We start from the raw sequence: 19,955 nt of genomic DNA, 5'->3' as shown, positions 1-19,955 counted from the left end.
ATTGTTGTAATTCATTTTGTGTGTGAAAGGTTTGCGTGTAAATCAGGACACAATGAAAACAAATGCAATCAAAATCAAACAACCAAGTACTCATTAACATGGGGGTAGATCCACAGCACCATTGATGCGTTACACAGCAATGCAGATCATCAGTCTAACAGGCGGATTTACAATCATTTCAATTAGGCATTATACCAATCAAGCCCTGCAACATAAGGCCATTGGTTGGGTCAACTATAACTGTGGGAACCTGTCAGCTTGATTTGCCATTCTAATAAAGACCAGTTCTATTTTTTGTTAACTGTATGTTATGGGTGGATGGCAAGGCAGGAACGGAACAGCCATTACAATAAACACTTTCAAAAGTTTTTACATACAACAACTTGCAATTTGCACAATGTACCCACTCTATGGCCTAAGACTGGACAAGAGTTTAATGGAAAATAAACATGGTCAATAATGCAGAGCACAGAAGCACATCATCTTGGATGCCACAGGCTTCTAACCCGTGTATGCCACACCGGACCATCCCCCAAACCTATTTGACTGCTCTTATTTGGGCAACTATATAAGTCCTATTCTATGTTCTTACCGTGTGTACACGGCCAGTTTGGGACTTGCTCTGTTAAGTACAGCAAAACCACCCACTCTTGCACTCCACAGCAAATCCTTTAAAGAATGTGCCTGGGGAAAATTAGGACACAGCTATCCACACAGGCAATTTAGTTTCTAATTGACTCTGCCACTAGAGGTCAGTCTCATTTGAACATCCTGAAGAATTCCTATAACCATCCAAACCTTGGACACGTCATCTTCCATTTCTTAAAGGCAACCCAAATGTGCATTTAAACTAGCAGTGTTATCCTGCACTAAGTGTCTACAGCAGAGGAAGTCCTCCAACACTCTGAGGTTCTCCACCATTGTGGACTTAGAGGTATGCTGTGATCATTTGTTTACTTTGATCTTTAATTTTTCCAACGTAGCATAATATATAACGGCACAGAGTTTTGTGATACTTGCACTTGTAAAATTGGTTGCTACTGCAAAGCAGCCATCTTGCGATTAAGAATCATATTCCAAGCTCCAGAGATGTGATTACAATGTTTGCCTCAGAGGTAGCCACAGCAGACTTCACAATCTAGGGAGATGCCTCCTTTGTGAGCCCAGAGTCACTCAGAGACGGGCAGCTCTCTTTTTTCTATCTATGCCTGTACCCATGTGTGCCAGGGGTTTGGCAAACGCTGCCCCACAACTCAATTCCCTTGGGCACTATGAGGTGCCATAATTTATTCAATGGACAGAGCCTACTCCTTGTGAGAGCAAATAATGCCAATGGCTATGGAGAAGGCCTGCGTTGTTGCATGCAATGTCTAGTAATGAAACAACTTGGTTTACAGAATGCTTCAAAAAAGGCTTATTCAAGGGAACACTTTAGCCTAGTGCCCAGCCCTTTAAGATCATCATATCTCCCCCTCCGCTGACACATCTTGGGATGGGGAAAAGAGCATAATCATGTCTTGGGGCTCACACCCGAAAAGCAGCAGGAATGCTCACCTACTTCATTTTGGCCCAGGACTTTTTGAAAGGCGATTGATGAGAACCCTGAGTCACTTCACTATTGGCACGCAAAATGTTTTAAGGTCACTCAAACCCCACACCACCATACTTGTATCAACCACTAGAGAGGGTCCTTGGGTAGAACTTTATATCAGACATGGTTGCTGCGTGTTTTTCTTTTGAAGCATGCAGGGTTCAAAGGCAGCTTAATGTACAAGTAAAATAATGCCAGAAAGAGTTGCTACCCGTGCAGGGATGTGGGAGGGCACACCCTGGGAATGTGCCCCATACCAGGACAATCCTAGAAGCAGAGCTATCTCACTAGTGTCCAAAATGGCCGATATATTTGGCACAGTTTACTGGCATGTAAGTGAATACGAAAAGTGCTCAGAAAGAAACTGCACTAAAATACAGCTGAGCAATCTAAAACTAAACAACATGCCATTATGGATTCCTAATCAGTAAGGTGAGGTAAGTAAAGGTGTTGTGGTGTCGTTGGACAGATCAGGGGGCATGGAAGGGCCCCCATCCATTGGCCTTAGTTTTTAACTTCTAAGACTCACTGGCTTTTCATGCCAATGGGTAGCAAAGGTGTGGTCATTATGGATGCCCGACTCATTTTCTGACTAATAAAACCGTTTTCTACTATTTTAGAGCTACAGCGAGATAAGCCTGCACAAGAAAGATAATCTTGCATCAGAAGGCATCTGTAATTCATCACAACTCAGAATACAAAGAAGTGATTGACGATATCAAGAACTTTAGAAATACCAATGTACTGGTTCAAAATGTAATATTTGTCCTGTGTACTGTCTCCATAGAGACGTGGACGCTTGTATCTGCCAGGCCCAGGCGCAACAGTGAAAGGTTTTAACAGATCCATGTGTGATTAATGACCCACCACAGGTATTCTATATACCAAAACCTATGTAAACCACAGTAGATTGAAACAGTACACTATAATACTGACATTGCAGCAGCTGGTGTCTTGGCTCACCCCCTGGCTCTCCTGCTACAATGACCTAGGAAAGTGGCTACACCCATTCACACAGCACATGTTCAGTTTACTAATATTAAATCTACCTCCCTCCTTTCCACATCTGGAGCTAAGACAACATTACCTGTCCCCCTAATTTGTATGTCTGGGAGAGATATGTTTGATGGATGGATGACTGAACATTGATTAATCAACTGACATTTTCGTGATATCATCCACTACAATGTGTTGACCTCGGCCATCCAGTAATATTTGTATATATGTGACATTATATTTGACAGTCCTTGGTTCTCAGAAAGGATGTGTGATAAACGAACCCACGTAACTACTCTAGGAATATCTCACAGTGGCAAGTACGTTTGACTGCTACGAAAAGCCACTTTGTGAAGATGCTCTGTAAAAAAACAAAAACACAATATTGCAGTTCCTGCTCTTACACTATTTAACAATGAAAAAATGATTTTGGCCCTTCAGCTAACCTCTTGGAGTGCTTTGAAAGCAACATAAGGAAAATATCCTGTCCAGGTGATCACCTCAAGGGTCTTGTGTCTCGCCCACGTTATATAACGTGTTTACCAAACCCCTTTTCAATATTCTGGACCATTTGGGCGTCACGTATACCAATTACGCTGACGACACACAGATACTAATCCCCATCACAGGAGACTACACAACTGACTCCCGTGCCATCAACGCCATCTACCAGGTCATCCAAGCGTGGATGGCCCAACACGGCCTCTGCCTAAATGATGAAAAGACAGAGCTCCTCATTCTTGGTTCACCACAAAAACTCACTAAACTTGACCCTGCTTTCAAGTCTTTCACCATTGATGGGAACACCATCCCTATTGCCAAGGACACGAAAACCTTAGGGATTTACATCGACTCAACCCTATCCTTGACTAGACAGTCCAACGCAGTCTCATCTGCAGCAGCGTATACTTGCAAGCTCATCACCGCCTGTCGCCCGTTCCTAACCACTGCCAACTGCGTAACCTTGGCCAGGACCCTCGTACTATCCAAGGTCGACTACTGTAATGCCCTCTACCTAGGTACTAATCTCAGCAACTTAAACAAGCTACAAATTGTCCAAAACAATGCGATCAGAGCGGCCCTTAACATTCCTAGGCGCCAGCATATATCTGACACCAAGCGCAACCTGCACTGGCTCTCTATCCCACATCGCATCTCCTTGAAGTCCCTGGCTCTCACACACAAATGCCTCCACAACCAAGCCCCTCGTTACCTGGCAAACAGATTCTCTTTCCACAATTCCACCAGACCTCGCAGAGCGGCCCAAGCCAACTGCCTTGTCATCCCGCGTTTTAATCTCCAAAGATCAGGTGGAACCAGCTTCCCCATCCTGGCAGCCAAACTTTGGAACTCACTCCCCAATGACCTTAGAGCAGAACCTTCCTTCCTGAAATTCAAACACCTTACCAAAGCTTGGCTATCCTCCCAAGACAGCTAACACCAGCTTACTGCCCTACTTGCACTTTGACCTACTCTGCATCCATTATTAACTATCCTGTATATCACTGCCTTATCTATATGCGCTTGAATGTATACTTTGTAAATTTTGTAAAACTTCTTGTAATACTCCTGTAATACTCTGTCACATGCCTTGTCTTGCCTTCATCTTGTTGTAACTAAGTTAAGCGCCCGGTTGCCCCTGGGCCTGGTGCGCTATAGAAATAAATAAAATACTAAAATACTAAAAAATACTAAATACCGGAATCAACCGATGAGAGTATAAAGTAAACCTACCTTCCAATGTTTTTTATTGTCCAAATCAAATGAGCACTCTCTTGTATCATCCCAAGAAACTCAAAACAACGTAAAGTTAGGGCCAGGGCAATGTTGAAAGCATGGCAATGGACTGCCCGGTTCCAGGTGCAGTCAGTACCATCTTGGCCCATAAAAAAAAGTCTCTGATAGCAGGCTTCCTAGGACAGGTGTCGAATCCATGCTGTAGTGCAATTCCTAATTAAAATCCTGCTCTTTTTTCACAGTTGTTCCAAGGGCCACACGCACAGGCCCAGCTGATGATCTCTTTGGGTATCAGGGAGTGATATCTTTGGTTTGGCAGAGTGGGGTAAAGAAGCTACTGGGCCCAGCCCAAGAAACTGGAGTGGTCTTGCCCATCTCGTCACCACTCCATGATCTTGTACCCCCTTCTCCCATGAGATCTGACCCTTCAAATTGAGGTCTAACCCAGTCCGGCTGGCTGAGGGTTCTCTTCCCCTTACAACTCTCTTTCCCTTGCTTTTGTTTTTCCCCCCTAATTCCAGTAGGCAAACCCTCTCCTCCTCCCTCACCACGCTCTAACTTGCATTGCCTGTGTCATCTTCCTGACGTTACAAATCCACATCTAAGATCTTTCAGTTCTCGCCACTTCTTTATCTGTACATCCTCCTACCATACTAGATGTTACTGCCCTCTTAACTTCCACAAAATTCTCCTGATCGACTCCAACTTCCATCCCAAGCTTTGCCTTAAGCCCACCTTTTCAAGTCTGGGCTTCTCCACGCTCCTTCTCAAACTCCCTTTTAACTAGGTCTCCGTCCTTCTGATTATCTCACACTTCTCCAAAACTCCAAACATCCTCCTTACATCTATCTGAACCTCCGACCTCCTCTTCAAACCTTTCAACTGTGAACTCCTCTGACCTACTGAAACACTTGTGTATGGGCGCGATATAAATAAAATATCATAACAGTATCACCTTCCGTCTCCTTCTCACATTTAATCATCACATCAGACTTCACAAGCTCATCCCAACCTCCTTAATCGCCACACTGGATTGTCCCACCTAGCTGTCTAGGAGTATGAGCCTCTTGCCAAGCCCTGCCCAGGGCTATTAGGATCTCCCCAGTAGTCTGGGCAACTGGCCACCCTTGCTTCTTCTCCCCCCTCTCCTCCACACACACTCTGAACATCCACTCTTGCTCTCAAACCTTGTCTGTCGCCATCTACAACCCTCTACCAACTAACTGTGTTTGGCGCTGGTATTAAAGTGGCTATGCCTCTAGCCATTGCAGGTGTTCAAAGCAACAGGTTATATCTGTGGCTGTAGAGGCGTGCTCCCCAGAGACTGGCTCTGGCCACTTCCTTCCTGTCACAATCTGGGAGTTGGGCTTAGTGAGAAAGAGCCTATAAGAAGTGGGGTGGCCATCTTTTTTCTTTGATTTACATATTTATTGATTGTTTTCAATTCAACAAATAGGAGCAAAATGAGCAATATATCAAATCAAACAACAAACCACAATAAGGAAGAGGTGTAACAGAGACGTAGCGACACAAATATTATCATTATCGGTGCATGCACAATTAATGAGGCAAAAGGAAAAAGAAATAAAGAGGTCCAAACACAAAAGTGAAAAACAGCTAAATCATTTGCAGCTGTCAAAGCAAATGTACACAGGAAGCTGCCTCAGCATAGTGCCGAGTCTTTCCACCAATAATGTTTCTTGTTTACAGTAACAAAAACCATTTCCATTGGTAGGGGATTTGTGGGCTATAATCGTTTGAAATCACAAAGGTTACAAAGGGACCCCATATGTGCCGATACTTAGTAGGAAAGGGCGGCAGTGATCTTTTCCATTGCACAGATGAACAAGTTACTTACCCCTGCTAACGTTCTTTCGACTGGATGTTCCTCCCATGTATTCCTCATCTTTGATATATTCAAGCCTGCTTGCAGCAACGCTTCGGAAAGATTTTTCATATAGTCGAACGTTGTGCACTGCCAAATCTTGGTCTTCCACAGCCTCTGTCGCGTCCTTCGTGACGTCAACGCTAATTATATATTGGCACACCCGCTGACCATTACCTCAGTTCTTAGTTTTTTCCCCTCCTTAAGTAGCATGCTGTGTTCCAGTAGGAGATAGTCTTGACACTGCGAGAAAGGAAGGTGTAAGACACAGAAATTCTAGACAAGAGGGAATGGCGATGAGGAATATGTGGGAGGAACATCCAGTCGAAAGAAAGTTACCAGGGGTAAGTAACTTGTTCTTTGAATGGATTGTGTCCTCCCATGTATTCCTCATCTTTGACAGGCTCTCAAAGCAGTTTGAGTTTGGCGGAGGGTTCCAAGAATGTACTTTACTTGTTAATGTTCTGGAGGACAGCTTTGCCAAATTTGGCTTCCTCTCCTGAAAAAGAATCTACAAAGTAGAATCTACTAAATGTACACAGGGACTTCCATGTTGCCGCTCTGCAAATGTTCCTCACTGGTACACCCCTTTCAAGAGCCGATGAAGCAGCCACTCCCCTAGTAGAATGCGCCCTTAGACCTTCAGGTGAATCCTTTCCAGCCAATGAGTAACACTTATTTATGCACATCACAATCCATCTAGAGATGGTTTATTTTGTGACAGCGAATCCTAAACTATGACCAGCATAACCAATAAAAGCTGAACATCTTGGCACATTTGCAGTGTTTGTGATATAGAAACTTAGAACTCTCTTTGGGTCTAAACGATGAAGTCACTCTTCCTCCCTAGATGGATGAGGAGGATAAAAAGATGGTAGTGCAATACGTTGTGCCAAATGATATTCTGACACAACCTTCGGCAAGAAAGATGACTTGACCCTTAAAACTACCTTATTCTTGGAGATGGCCGTGAAAGGTTGTTTGGAAGATAGAGCGTGAAGCTCACCTACCCTACGGGCAGATGTGATGGCCACTAAAAATGCAGTTTTTGTGGTGAGCATCCATATAGGGCATGAATGTAAGGGCTCAAAGGGAGCTCCCATAATACCTCTTAGTACCAGGTTTAGATCCCATGATGGCACGATGAAGGGAGTAGGCGGGAACACATTTGTCAAGCCTTTCAGAAATTGTGTCACAATCAGTACTTTGAAATATGATCCCTCATCCTTGGCTGCTTGCAACCTAGAATGGGTCAAGTGAAGTAGGAAAGACAAAACCTGGGGAAGTTACATGAGAAAGGATCTAGTTTGTTTTCCCTGCACCAGCTGCGAAATCTATTCCAACAGCAGCGATACAGGGATTTAGTTGCTGATCTTGTTGCCGAAAGCCAACACTTCCATTACGTCTTCCGGAAGATCCCAATCCTTATATCTCACCCTTTCAGATACCAGGCTTGAAGGTTGAGAATCCTGATCTCTGGGTGAAGAATGTGACTTCCCAGTTGCGAGAGTAGGTCCTCTCTTTGGGGAAGACTAATTGGAGGGCAGGTGGTCATTTCCAGAAGGTCCAGGTACCACGTTCTCGTGGCTCAATCCGGGGCAATGAGAATCATGTCTTTCCGAACTTCCTCAACCTGCATGTTATGTGAGGAATGATGGGGACTGGCGGAAACACATACAGGAGTGGAAATTCCCAGAGTCCACTACGAATGCATCTCCTGGAGCTCCTCTTTGGGGAAATTCCCTGGAGCAGAATAGCTTGCACTTCCGGTTGACACTGGTCACAAACAGATCCACTTGAGAGGTTCCCCAAAGGGCAAAGATCTCTTGAAGGACTACCTGAGCTAGTTCCCACTAGTGGGAGATCGTGCTCTGCGTGCTCAGAGTGTCCGCCGCCATGTTCTTTTCTCCGGCTAGATGAACTGCCAGAAGAGCTATTCCTTTTCTTAGTGCCCAGAACCAGAGCTGCATCGCCTCTTTGGACTGGGGCAATGACCCTACACTACCTCTCTTGTTGAGGTAATGCATGGCAACTGTGTTGTCCGTCATTATCAGGACACTTTCTGCGTATCGAGGGCAGGAAGGCCATCAGCGCTAGTCTGATTGCCCTTGGCTCCAAAAGGCTGATATGGAGTTTGGACTCCAACTGAGAGCAGTGTCTGCTTACTGAAAGCTCTCTGATGTGCGCTCCCCATCCTGAGAGTGAGGAGTCTGTCACAACTGTCGTCTCCGCCCCTGGTTACCAAAATGGTTCTCCACATTCTCTCGGTTGGCCCACCATAGGAGATCTTGGGCGATCTTTTTTTGGGACCAGGAAAAGGTCCGTCATTCTGACGGAGAATTGAGACCATTGGGATCTGAGAGCCCACTGAAGGGATCTCATTCTCAGACAGGCTTCTGGTACCAGAAAAATGCAGAATGCTATGAGGCCGAGCAACCTTAGGAAGTTGAGGGCGGAAGACGTTGGGCACTCTGACATTTTTGGACCATCTGCAAAAGATGTTAAGCCCTTAACTGGGGTGGCAAAGCTTTTCCTGAGGCTGAATCGAGGACTGGTCCAATAAATTGAAGCTTTTGAGAGGGTGTCAAATGGGACTTCTTGAAGTTCAGAGAGAAGCCCAGCTCGTGGAGGAGGCGGCAGGTCCGACTGAGATGATCCAGACATTGTTCCGGAGAAACAGCTCTGATCAGCCAGGTAGGGATAGACGTGAATCCCTTCCTCCTTAGACTTGCTGCCACCACTGCCATAAGCTTGCTGAAAACCCTTGGACGGAGGTGAGCCCGAATGGCAGAACTCAAATCTGATAATGAGAACCGCCAACCTCAGGTAGTTTCTGATGTAGCCGCACATGAAAGTAAGCATCTTTAAGGTCCAGTGTCACCAACCAATCCTGGAGTCGAAGGGCCTGAAGGATCTGCAAAAAGAGTTATCATCTTGAACTTGTCCTTCCTGAGGAACTTGTTCAAGCATCTCAAGTCCAAGATGGGGCGCACTCCTCCGTCCTTCTTTGGGATTAGAAAGTAAGGAGAGTACCAACCTTGGTTCCTCTCTGCTACTGGTACCAATTCTATTGCACTTTTCTCCAAAAGGGTGAAAATCTCCTGTTGGAGGAGCGGATCCGGAACCAAGGTTGATCTTGCTCTTGGGGGGGGGGGGGGTAATTGGGAGGTATTTTCAGGAATGTTAGGCAGTATCCATCTGCTACTATTTGTTGGACCCATGCATCCGAATTTATGCTTTGCCAACTCTGGGCATGGTAAGACAGTCTGCCCCCTACCACAATTTTGTGGTTGAAGGAGTTATTTTGCTGTTCCACCTGCAGCTGAAGGTAACTCTGCAGGTGCTGAATAGGGAGTCCTTCCTCCTCTACCTCTTCCACAATAGGGTCTTCTCTGACCTCTTTGTAAAAACTGGCCTCTTCCTCTAGATATGGAAGAATAGAAACGAAAAGAACGATCTCTCCATACTTAACCTGTAGATTGAGGTTGTCTTATCGCCGCCCCCCAAAGATTTTGCTACAGCTCTAGAAGCTTGGAGTTTTTCTAGACTGCTATCAGCCTTCTCCCCAAAAAGAGAAGGACCGTCAAACAGCATGTCTAACAGACGTGCCTGGACGTCTGCCAAAAATCCAGATTTTCTCAGCCTGGACATGCGTCTAAGTACCGTGCTGACATCCATGACTGTACTGGTCGAGTCCACTGTATCTAAACTAGATTGCAGTGATTGTCTCAAGGCATCTTTGCCATCCTGTATCAGTCTTAAAAAGCCTTCCCTCTTTTCTCCCTCTGGTATGCGCTCTGCTAACAGCCACACCCCAAAGGGCATGAGTGTATTTCGCTAATGCACTGGTAGCATTGGCAGATTGTAATGCTGTACTTCCTGCAATAAAAACTCTTTTAGCCAACAAGTCAGTTCTCCCATCCTCCTTATCTGCTGGAGCAGAAGGATAGGCGGCACATTTGAGATGCTGTTGCTGCTTGAATCACTAACCTTTCAGGCGCTGGGTGCCTGTTCAGAAATGGACGATCCAGGGAAGAAGTCCTGTATTTCTTTGTCAATAACTTATTAACGGATGGTATAGAATCTTGTTTCAACCAGTTTTCCATTACCCTTACTCTCAGGGCTGCATGGAATGGTAGTACAGCTTCCCCAATTGGTCCACTCTCTCAGATGTCAGTGAGATCATCATTTTCCACAGTGGCTGCAGGTCTGGACCATCCCAGATACTCAGCTACTTTACCAATAACCATTCTGTATGAAGGATCAGAGTAATTGGCTATCTCAGCATTACCAAATTCTGTCTGTGGTGATGTTTACCAACTACTGGTTTCCTTTAATGTATTCACAAGATTCTGCATCTTGAACTACTCTGATATTTATTCTTCTGGAACATTTGGGGTTCCATATTCATAGTCAAAAGGGGGCTGATCCTCTTCCTTATCATCTTCAAAGGTAGAACCCATTTGCCTAAAGAAATCCGTTCTTGGAATGGGTTGGAACAATTTAGGCTCAGGAATAGATTTTACAATCTTTGAGAGCAGAGAATGCCCTGATGAGGTCTAAGGTTTCAACGGTTTCTTCAAAACTGTTGACAAATGCGTCAACACCTTATATGTTGCTTCGAAGGCTCAATATGAATTATATGCCTCGAAGGTTCAGGTGACAAATATTTTGAATCCTTTGAAGAAGGCTTCGATGCCAATAGTGAATGTTTCGAGGTAACAGACACCGGCTTTTTCTTGTGCATCGAAGAAGATTCATTCGATTTATGTCGAGGAACCTCTCTTCTCTGGCTCTTCGCTGCACGAGAAGTGGACACATCGGACTCTCTACAGGTCTCAATAAATGCCGAGGGGTGGCCACTTTTCTCGGACTCTTTTAGAGGAACACTCGGAGGAACGTGTTTTTTTAAAAATGACTAATATTTTTAAGCGGAATTTTTCTAACTATGCTGGAGTCAAGTTCTTTTTTGGGCAACTAACTCTTTCAGAAGAGAAAGATGAAGACGATGACGAGTACCTATGATGCAGTTTCTTACCCTTTTTATGGGAAGAGGATGACGAGCATCGTGAACCGGACCTCGAACGCCTATGATTCGAAAACATTTTAACAGAGAGACATATCTCGAATCAAAGGAAGATTTCCTCTTTGAAGGGGTAAGGGCTTGGGATTTGGGAGAGGGCTTACCTGCGTCGAGTTTCCAGTTCCTTTCCCGCAAGGCCTTAACCGTCATCGATTGACACGAGCCACAAAAATCGTCCTTGTGGCCCGATCCCAAGCACCACAGACAAACATGGTTTTGGTCTGTAATCGACATCTCGGCCCGACAGTCCGAACACCGCTGGAAGCCTGTCTTCGGTGTGGAGGTCATCTCATAGTAAGAAGAAGTTTTATCACTGAGGCGATTAGCTCAGAAGCACGCAGCAATGTGGAAAAAACGAAACTGAGATAACGGTCAGCGTACGTGCCGATATATAAGCAGCAACTTCACAAATGATGCTACAGAGGCCGTTGAGGACCAAGATTCGACGCTGCTCCTCGCTCGACCCTATGAAAAATATTTCCAAAGCAAGCTGCAACCAAACTTGAATATATAACCCACCTCTCTTCTCTTTCCCTCTACCCGTCCTCTTCCTCACACCTGGCTGTCAGGCTGCCTGGTGTACCTCAGAGTCTCATAGATCCTGGGTACCCCCGCCAGTCCTCTCTCGCACTTACCTCAGGGCCTTGCACTCGCCCCAACCTCACTGCACTTAGAAATGACCCAAGAGAGTGGCACTCTCTCTGCACTTACCCCAGATTCCACCGGCTGGGTGCACCTGGACCCCCCCCGCCCTGTTTCCATCTGTGCACTTGCACAATCCGAATGTACTGTGCCAAATGATCGTCCGTCTGCTCTCTCCTGTCTTCACCCCTTAATTTGCACTTGGTAAAACTGCAGAGTCGCCGCCAGGCCTATTTGCTGTGTCTCAACTGTAATTGTATTATATGCACTGCTCTGCCTGTGCAAACTATTATTGTCTCTGAATTTCAAGGGCTCTGATTCAACTGTTGTCTTTCGCCATGTTCCCACCCTCCTCGAGCGCTTTGTAACACTTGCCTTGTGTATAGGCGCTTTATAAATAAACATTACCATTATCATATCAAAGATGAGGAATACGTGGGAGGACACAATCCATTTGAAATACCAAATTCTTGCTCTCCAACAGATGTTGAGGGAGGGAGCCTCCATCTTTCTCCGATATTGGGCGATGGTTAACTTAGCTGTGGTAAGCTTGTGGGTAGCCAATACTGAGTGGGGGGGCCCAATAGTAAAGACCTCTTGGTCTACGTCCCCCAACAAATTCACAAGGGGATCTAAGTAAAGTTGAATGCCACAATTTGATGGATTAAGGTAACAACTGCTGCCCAGATATGGGCCATGGATCTGGCCTCCCGGGGTGGCCATCTTAATTTCCCCTATGCCTGCAGTCCCACTCCCTAACTAGTGCAAAAATGTTTTCCTCCCTGATGCTAGTTTTAGCCCTTTCCTAGTTTCAGCAGGTACGTCTGACTATTACAAACCGATTTGTGGAGAGAGGGAGGCTGGTATATCAGTTTCACAACTTTGCTTTTAAAAAGGAGGACGGTGTTCACTTTCTGTGCCCTTGTAGGCAAGAGTTGTGGGTTCTCCTTTGTTAACCTCCCTTGGGTTTGACAAGTATCTCCCCCACCAGTTCTACTGTTCCTGTAATCAAGAGTGGTTTCCCTGTCCAGTGTGGGTCTTATTTTAGCAAACAAAGGGTGTTATTAGAGATGTAGTCTTCTCCTTCTTGCTATATGGGAAAGTCCTGGGTGGCCCGGATTGGGGAAGTATTGCCTGGGTTTCCAATGGCTTTCTGAGGCATTGCTGGGTGTTCCCTGTGATGGCCTCTCTTGCCTTCAGAGACAAAATTTGACTTTGACCCAGTGTAAAATTCTGGCAGTTGTAGTGGTCTCTGCTTTCTTGCCCCTAATGGTCTGACTAATTGATAATGTAGTTCTCTTAAGTGGAGCGGCTGATATTAGGTGAGCGATGGGACTGCCCCCAGATACCAGAAGGAGGTGCTGAGAAGGTGACCCGCAGGGTTTTAAGGCTCACCCAAATAGGCACCCCCAAATCCAGCAGGGGACCTTGTGACCTCCCTAAAAAGCATGGTTAAACATTTGTTTCACCATTTTATTTGGCGTATTCAGGACAAAAATATACTATCATCACAAATTGAAATATTTACCCTTTTCCAGAAATACAGCAGAATCTATTATTTTGCATACAGTTGTAATAGTATGCACTTTCTAAAAGTAAATACTTCAAGCATATCTTCTCTGTACAATTGCGTCAATAATACACATTCTATTGAAAAAGTGCTATGATCAAAACAATCCTATGATAATCTGCAATCCCAGGATACTGAACAGAAAGATGTAAAGGTAACACACAAGGCTTTCAAAGGAAGACCTAAAGTTAGCCAAATGCAGTAACCCACACACAGGTGGAACACAGACATTTGCATTTTTAAAGTAAAGGACATCAATACAAAACATTCCCTATGTAGACATAACATCATAGTTGTTGCAATTTGTATTATGTTTGCAGCCACATGCTACTGTATAGTCTGTCACATTTGCATCTTGCACATCTCTAAATGCAGATTCATTTGATTTAAGGAACTTCTGCACACAGAAAATGTGCAATTATGTTTAGGATTGAATAGAAAGAAGGCTCATCCTATGATTAAAATGTTTATTTCAACATTTAATGGTAAAGGAAAGACTGGTCCTGAGCAGGAAGACTAGTAACATAGGATGAGAATCTCCATTGGGGGCACGTTCTGCAAGCAGGAGAGTTTCTTTGTGAGGGGTGTGTAAGGTCTGTGTGCAACTAAGACAGCACAAGTTTAGGTGAGAAATGTGGGTCTGTACTTAGTAAAGTATTCATGTACAAAACACAAAATGACAAAGTTGGTCAGTTTGGCAAACATAACCTACTTAGGAATAAAATGGTGACATTCTTCCACCTATTGTTCTAAAGAGGATGTAGCGGAACTAAAGGTGACTGCCTTCATTTAAAAGCTACGTCTCACCTGTAGGGAAAGTGTGCAGAATGGGTGTCCTCGGTACCCGCAGGCAGGTTGTCTAGTCTCCCTGGAACCAGGTACCCCCAGCCGTACTTGTCAGAGTAGTGCAGAGGGAAGCCGTCCCAAGTCAGTTTCATTAGCTTCGGAGTCACTCTCATCTGAAGGCTCATGAGGCTCGGGCCTGGCACCCAGTCTGGATCACCAAACCTGGGACAAAGCTTGCGGTACCATCTGTGGGGAGTGATTAACATTAAGTCGACGGCAGGTTTGTGAGGGCAAATCAACTTACTCCGAAATATCATGATTTCTGTATAACATTTGATCTAAAAAAAAAGTGTACATTGTCCCAAAATCATTGCTACCCTGGAATAAAGAAACCTTCCCATTTTGCAAGCCATCATAATAAAAGCCTATTTTCCCATTTGAAAAACAGTAAACCTGTATTGAGCATACATTTGCATTGTGTGTGCTAGTTTTAATAACAGATGAATAAGGATGCTTGGATTGCTTGTTCTGATCACATCTCCACAATCTGCAGGCCATGAGATTACACCTTCTTCTCACTGTTCCTTTTGTAATCCAAGTGGACAGGAGGAGGGACAGAAAATGTAATGTCTTGAGTACAAAGCAAGCCAGAAAGCTGTGGCCTCACATTTGCTGAAGCACAGTCTAGAACCATGCAACCTGCTTCTTCCAGAGCGGCCTTTAAGGCTGGATGACCTGTATCTAACAAAGGTTACAATCATTAGCAAAACATTTCCCCTTTGTGTCGCTTTCTTCTGCGTGTATCTGGCCAGGTCCTACTTCCTGCTCTTGCCTTCTCATCTTCACCTTGACCACACTCCGTTTTAAGGAGTCAAATATAATTAATGCTGTGCTCCTCTGAGTTAGGGATACTTCTCTGAACACTTGGAACAAGGCAAACTCCCACTTCTCCAGGAACTCCAACTTTCTTTTGTAAAGTTTAGTTCAATAGTGCCCTTCTTTGCAGAGCTCTTTTCGAAGGTGCTTATGTATGTAATCCTCTGTAATCCTCCTTTGCTGCATTTTAGCTTTCTCTCCTGTGTGCTTTCTTTACTTTGCAGCAGAAGACCTAGCCATTCTGTGAACAGAGCTTCCTATGTAGTGGCACTGCATCAGTCTCAAATATAGGTGTGAAAAACCTCTTCCATGGCTACATTTATACGTCGGTAAATTATATTGCAAAAGAGTATTATTTAAAAGCCTTTTTGCATATGTTTTCCTTTACTCAAAATTATCAGATTATTTAATAACAATACTCTAAAAAAGTGATCATTTTGAAAACTGCACTCATTTATACAGAAACAAGCATTGGCAAAGCCAACAGTTTGAGTGTAAACATGAGGTAGGTATTTGTTTGTTTGTTTATTTTATTTATATAGCGCTCCAGACCCAGGAGTAAACGGGCGCTTAAGGAAAGGTTACACATATACAATATATATAGAATTTGCAGTTATACATTTTAGAGTTAATATACAATATATACAGTCAGAGGTAGTTAGCGCGTACAATTAAGCATTAGAATGGTATGTACAGTATATACAGTAGTCAGAGTCTTAGACAACGCTTGGGATTGGTTTTATCCAATAGCCAGCCAATGACTAGTTTCCTGACCTGTTGGAAGGATTCGGTTGATTTGATATTCAACGGTAAGGTATTCCAGACTTGAGGGGCGAGGACCATGAAGCTTGAGCCGCCGGCTCTTTTAAAGGAGAATCTGGGCACCATGAGCCAGAGAGTGTTGGAGGATCTAGTGATTCTAGTATTTGGCTTCAAAGTGAGTTTATTAGTGAGATGGGGGAGGCTAGGTGGTTTAAGGCTTTGAAAGTGAGGCAAATAATTTTTAAGTCAATTTTTTGTTGAATGGAGAGCCATTTGCAAGAGATTCTGATGGGGGGAGATGAGCTCTCTCCTACGAATGTTTAGTGCTGCTCGCAGCGCCTTATTTTGGAGAACCTGAAGTTTATTGATTATACCTTGGTTGGCGCTTAGGTAAAGGCTATTGCAATAGTCAAGCTTGGATTGTATGAGAGCCCTAACCAGTGTGAGGCGGCTGTTGGTGGATAAAAATGGTCTGCAGGCTCTAATTAGTTTCCCGCTGACTGAAAGGAGCGTCTCATTTCTCCCGCGAACGCTCGTGCTCGCAAGGTCCATTCCTCACAGCTGCACTGCGAGCGGAGCTCTTGCAGCCCATTCTGTTTCCTGGAGGGGGCGGAACCCTTCCTGACCACGTGACACAGCACGTGACTGCCAGCCTGCACAAGTTGCCGGCACTGCCGCCCGCGCGGCGTATTACCCGCTGACTGAAAGGAGCGTCTCATTTCTCCCGCGAACGCTCGTGCTCGCAAGGTCCATTCCTCACAGCTGCACTGCGAGCGGAGCTCTTGCAGCCCATTCTGTTTCCTGGAGGGGGCGGAACCCTTCCTGACCACGTGACACAGCACGTGACTGCCAGCCTGCACAAGTTGCCGGCACTGTCGCCCGCGCGGCGTTAAGCCCTGGAGACTGTAAGGGCTGGAGATACTGTTTTGCTGTTTGGCTGTGATCTGTGAGTACACTGTCCTGGGCCTTCCTAAGCCAACCCAATTGAAGTTGTATTCCTATTACGAGGGTTTGGGGTGGAGAGTCGGACTCTGGCAGCTCCACAAGCCGTCGGGCGTTCCCTTCCCAAAAAATGACTACTACGCTGACACAACTCATTTACTAAAACTTTTATTTTATTGAGTGTGTAACATTGCTTTTTATTTTAATTCGCTCTTAATACTAGGTTACATATATACTTCATAGGGTTTTTAGACAATGTACTGGTTTTTCAGAGCTTGATTTTTGCTATTTGTGCCATACTCTAACATTTGCATTTTTAAAATTTAAAAATTGCCTAGTATTTTTTGCTGTGTGTCTCTATGTCTAACTTCCCCTGACATCTAGGCTTATTTCCAGTGTATTTTTGGGTACCTTCTCTGGCATAATTCTTATTTTTCTTTCTCTTTCTGCCTACTGTTGGGCTGAGGTTTTATCTGAATGACACGTAAGGGACTTAGAAGTCAGACTGCTATGGAGGTCTCACTTCCTTTGGCCCCTTCGCCCATTGTCAGTTTGCCCTTCATGCCATCTACAGTTATTGTGCCAGAAACCCCCATTTCTATTGCTATGGGGAGTTCTGATGATGCTTCACTTCAGGCCCATTATAACCCTCTCCTTTTAAGGGACATAGCCCAGGCCCAAATTCATTTGAGAGAGAGGTCTGAGGTCTGCAATGCTATGGGTATTACTCCACGTAATACAGCTTATAATAACTGTATTTTCAATGGAATACATGACATTTCTATAGATACTCAGGAAGAACGTCTAGCTGCTACTCTTGCCTCCAATCTTTTGGTTGGGGTCAGTTTCTCAAAGATTAAAAGCAACATGGGCTATGACAACAACCCTCTGGCTAATATCTCTCTTCCAACGATTGCCTCACTGAATCCTAGTACGCCCATACCCCCAGTCATGGTGGGTGAATCAGAAGTTACTGTATCACAACTATTAGAGAAGAAGGACAGTGGGAGCGTTGCTATCTCCCACACTCAACCCTCTTTAGGACCCAAAGCATTACCCAGTGATATTAAGCACACATCTTCTTTCCACGTTAACCTTTCTACTAGTGTGGTGGGAACTTCCTTCTCCCCTAATAGGATCTCTTTGCCGTTCAAAACCCCTCTTAACAAGCCCCGTAACTCAATATCAAAAATAAAAATTAATCTAGGTACCCAGGGTAACTCAATCCAGGGGAAAAACATCTCACATTTTTTTGGTAAGAAATCTGTTTCTAGCACTCTGGCTAAATCTCCTCACCCTCCTCCTTCAGTATATACCCCGGCCCATACTAACTCAATTAACGTAGCTAAGAAACTGGATATTGAAGATCCCTCAGTCCAGGATATTGATGATATCAGTATTATAGAATGTGCAGATAAGGCAATTGCTGATAGCCACTTGGACTCCCATCTTAACAAAACAAATAATGTAACACAACAAATTTGTGATGAATCATTGGCAGGTTCCCCTTCAGATCTCACCAACTTTATTGATGAGTATACTGAAAAACAAAACTGGTTAAAAGAAAGAGGTCTTCTTCCGGACTTCAAAACTGATCCGCCCAGTGAGTCTATTCTACATCATACCCTTAAAGATGTTGATGATAGAATTAAACTCTCCCATCCAACTATCTCTGCGTTGAATATGGTTCTGAGTTCCTTTGTGAGTCTCTATGATAACATCTGGTCAGAGGTTAGATCCCATTCACGTATACTTTCCGAAATATATTCTAGGCTGGAGGGCCTAGATAGATTTGAAGATTTAGTAAAAATTATAAAAGAAGAAAACCAATTTTTGACCACTCAAGGCCTTGACCCTACCTCTTTTAATCCACCTTTGGCCCCTACACACGATTTTCATCAGGGGCCTACGGGGACCACGGTAACTACTTTAGGGGTGGTCCCCAATGCGGCCCTGGGTCCTCTGGTTCTCCAATCTCCAGATCTTGATTCCCGGGGCTCTTCCTCTATGACTCCCCGAGCTGCCTTTGATGGTTTACGAGAGGTTGACGGCCCTACAGATATACTTCCTAGTGTCCCGACTGTATTCTCTATGGAAAGAGGAGAGGACAAAGTACAGGAGGATCTGCCAGGGGTATCCCTCAAACCCTCTATACAAGACCGTTCATGTGCAGGTGGGACTGCAGAGTTGGCCGTCCGTTCCAAAGGTGACCATATCGCATCCTCAGGAGAAAACATGACTATCCTTACTCCAGAGATCGCAGCAATTTCTTCTGAGCCCCCAGAGGAAATTTCCTGTCCAAAAGTCCTCCCCTGTCTAGGAAAGAAAAGGAAAATTAGCCAACAAATGAAGAAAACAAAAAATCAGAAGAATGTCAAAAAGATTACTTCGTATACCAATCAATTTTTCAAAAACCTCTTTATGGCAAACTCTTTAGTCCCTTCAACCACTGTTTTAGTTCCACAGGGGACTGGTAACTCTGTTGAACCAATCCCCTCTCCCATCTATGTGACCACTCCGGATACCGCCAATGCTCCACCTATTTTACCACCTGCATCTGTTTCATCGGATGCGGTGGGTATGCTGATTAACACCTCTGCCTCTATAGATGTGGGGCCAAGGACTGGTGGTATTGGTGAAATTGCAGCTTCTAGCATTCGGATAACACCTCTTACCGTACCAGCATCCACTAGTACTAACCCTGTAGCACTGCTAACCGATACTGTTGCAGCGGAGGCTAAGGACTCTGCCCCAGAAGCAATTCTCCCTTCTACTTCTCTGGAGTCTATTTCTGGAAAAAGCCTGAATCATCCGGACACTTCTCTAACTACGCCGACTGTTAATATGGTTAACATTGATATGGTTAAACATTTATTTCAGTCGCTACTTGTTCCCAAGATCAGCAAGGTGACAGTGTCTAATTCAAATGTAAGCTTGTCACAGGACGAGGTTCCTACTACTCGGCTCTCTTCTTCTGATCCGGCATTCTTGTCTGCTCCTGAGGAGCCCCTTGTTAATATGGACTGCATTAAGAGGGATGGAGATATGACAGATCGATCAGACAGTGTCTTATCGACTCTCCCCC

The 19,955-nt window shown here is 44.6% G+C and overlaps 1 protein-coding gene across 2 annotated transcripts in view; it reads right to left on the bottom strand.

Moving 5' to 3' along the window:
- POLG (DNA polymerase gamma, catalytic subunit) overlaps positions 1-19,955 on the bottom strand; it is a 1,004,779-nt gene that overhangs the window by 501,582 nt on the left and 483,242 nt on the right. For both annotated transcript variants that reach the window (XM_069624312.1, XM_069624311.1), the window contains exon 10: positions 14,312-14,536. In XM_069624312.1, the coding sequence (XP_069480413.1) occupies positions 14,312-14,536 (225 nt within the window). The remainder of the gene's footprint in view (positions 1-14,311; positions 14,537-19,955) is intronic.

Source organism: Ambystoma mexicanum, chromosome 11 (genome assembly GCF_040938575.1).
Source record: "Ambystoma mexicanum isolate Mex_15411 chromosome 11, UKY_AmexF1_1, whole genome shotgun sequence".
NCBI lineage: Eukaryota > Metazoa > Chordata > Amphibia > Caudata > Ambystomatidae > Ambystoma > Ambystoma mexicanum.
Note: the sequence above shows the minus strand (reverse complement) of the source record. Positions and strands in the feature narration are given on the sequence as shown.